We start from the raw sequence: 2,619 nt of genomic DNA, 5'->3' as shown, positions 1-2,619 counted from the left end.
CGTAGAGCGATCGCGGAGGTTCTCATTCGAATAGCAGCGAACGTCAATTCGAGCCCGAATCTCAAGTAGCGCCGTATCGTTGCTCGACACGCTCTTTCTTTCTGGTATCTCCCCACGGCGGCTTGCGACGGGACTCGCGGCTCTCCCCACGGCGGCTCGCGACGGGACTCGCGGCGCTCCCCACGGCGGGTCGCGGCGGACGGGGCTCGCGGCGGACGGCGGAACGCGCTCTCCCCACGGCGGCACGGGGGCGGACGGCGGAACGCGCGCTCCCCACGGCGGCACGGGGGCGGACGGGCCTCGCGGCGGACGAAGGGTGAAAGCAAAAAAACGCTAAAATTGATGAAAAAAATTTTTTATTGATACACAAAATTACATAGATGGGTCGTACAATAAAATATCTTTATCGCTAAACGCAATTACATAGTCGGTGAGTCTTTATCGTACAAAGCCAAAGGGTAGCGAAAACTCGCTACCGATGAATCGTCGCTTTTTCAGAACGGGGCAGCATCGCTTGCTCTCGTCTCCGGATACAACATCGTGAGTCTTTGTCCGTCTTATAGCTCTAAAATTCACGGTAATGCTGTTGTCGGCGCAATCATCCCCGTCGTCGTACATCCTCAAAATCATTCGTTTAACGCTGTCGTAATTAATTTTTTTGGAATTTTCATGATTGAGACTGATTCCTTTAATTTTGCAACATCGATGAAGTTCGCCCGTGTGCGGGGTAACGGCCTCGTACGCGTAAAATTTCGGCCCACCTGAAACGAACGATCTGATGTACGTATCTTTCCCGTACGACTCGAGCTCGTCGGTCATGGCTCCAAGAGCCGTACCAAGCGGAGGCTCGTATTCGCCCGTTGCAGAGGTATAAATTACGGAGTCCGTATCGCAGTACAGAACGCGCCTATCCAATTTTTCCAAATATTGATAAAGAATCAAACGAGCCTGGGCGGTGGTATAAGCCGCTAATACGACATTTGTATAGCAGGTCGCGTTTTCGGCCTCTTCTATGTACTTCCACCGCGCGTATATCGTTTCGTCCGAAACTAAGACGATATCGTGCGTCTCTTTGTCCGGGCTCGTTAATAGCTCGAGCAAATCTTTGCGAGTCTTTATGATGCTCGTGTGGAAAAGCGTACTGCGCTGCGAGAATTTTCCCCAGAACGAATTTAAAGCTAATTTTGAGAAGGCACGAAGGGCGGCATTTTTTTCGATCTTATCAGGGTCCAGAGAAATATTTTCAGCAGCCTTGTACTCGGAAATATATCGAATTTTGTCGTTTTCGCTCTCGCACCACGCGGGCCAGCCACTCGCCTCTTGTTTAAATTTTAAAAACGTATCGATGTACTCTGTAAAAAGGCCCTTTGAATTTTCACTTTCATCGTATTGAATAATTTCGTACTGCCATACAACGTACAAGTTCAAAATTTTGTAACCCTTTTGAATGGCCTTACGCAATTCATCGGCGACCCAAGTACCTACAAATGCGCGATCTTCTACGTCTTCGTGAGGACAGTCGCCCTTTATCGACTCGGCGCAGCAGCTTCTGCAGAGCGCAAACATGAGGCGCGAATTCATTTTGACCGGTATGACGGGCATGTACAAATCTCGGGGAGGGAGAATTTTACACTTTACGAGCCCTTCGACGTTCGACAGATTATTCGCGTCGTCGCCCGTTAATTGCGCACATTCTTCGCCCACGTATATCGTGGGGTGCCCACGGGGGTATTTACCGTATTTGCATACGTACGGATAGAGAGAGCAAACGTCTATGTATCTTATCTTTTCGCCCGGCTTGACGTCGTAATGAGTTACAAAATTCTCGGTTCTACCGCCGAAAAAAGCATCGCGCGGATCTATCTTTATTTTGGAAATAAGGGGATGCCTGTTAATGATCTCCGCGACACCAGCGACGTTTTGCTTAATTTTTTCAAATTCGCATTCCCAAATTGAGCGCACCGTGTAACCGAGCGATTTTAAGCGCTCGATTTTGACTTTTGTCCGCTCGTAAGATTCGTTGAGCGTGCGATTACCGAACATGACTCTGTCGCGGCCGGTCGGATAACATTTCAGGCACGCATGGTAAAAACAGCCTTGAAACTCGAAGACGATGCCTCTAGGGTTGTCCTCGGACGGACCTAGATATCCATCCACCCGATATCCCTCTATAAGACAGTATTCGCGCGAACGCCCCGCATGGATGATTTCGCGCCCGAGCTCGTGCTCGCAAAGAAGCAACCATTCGATAGCGATCTGCGAGTGCGTATCGCTACGTCTGTACCCGTTGGAGGGGATCAGAGCTACTGTGTTTTCTTTTAAAAATTTTTTTCTAAACATGTAAGAGCAGGCCGAAGCAATCGTTGTGGCTTGCACGAACGGATCGACTTCCGCGAGATCGATCATTATTTTGCGAAATTCCAGACAGGCTCGCCGCAATATTTCCACGTCCATCCGACAGTATTCGATTTCTTCTCTACGTATATCAAAAATCTGCGTGCGGGCTGTTTCGTACCAAGCGAAAAACTTTTCTCTCTCGCTACTCGTCATTGTATCGGGCCCGTAGAACGAGGGTGCAGGCATCGGCCCTATGTATTCTTTATTTTCCAGGGTATTGAA

The 2,619-nt window shown here is 49.3% G+C and overlaps 1 protein-coding gene across 1 annotated transcript; it reads right to left on the bottom strand.

The window, feature by feature from the left end:
* Window positions 1-438: 438 nt before the first annotated feature.
* Window positions 439-2,406, bottom strand: LOC111694065. Its single transcript, XM_023460761.1, has one exon. It carries the CDS (start codon window positions 2,404-2,406, stop codon window positions 439-441), a length of 1,968 nt encoding a protein of 655 aa, XP_023316529.1.
* Between the last annotated feature and the right edge of the window lie 213 nt (window positions 2,407-2,619).

The sequence above is a fragment of the Trichogramma pretiosum genome, unplaced genomic scaffold, assembly GCF_000599845.2.
Source record: "Trichogramma pretiosum strain Unisexual culture from Peru unplaced genomic scaffold, Tpre_2.0 scaffold38, whole genome shotgun sequence".
Taxonomy (NCBI): domain Eukaryota; kingdom Metazoa; phylum Arthropoda; class Insecta; order Hymenoptera; family Trichogrammatidae; genus Trichogramma; species Trichogramma pretiosum.
This window is presented reverse-complemented; position numbering and strand designations above follow the sequence as displayed.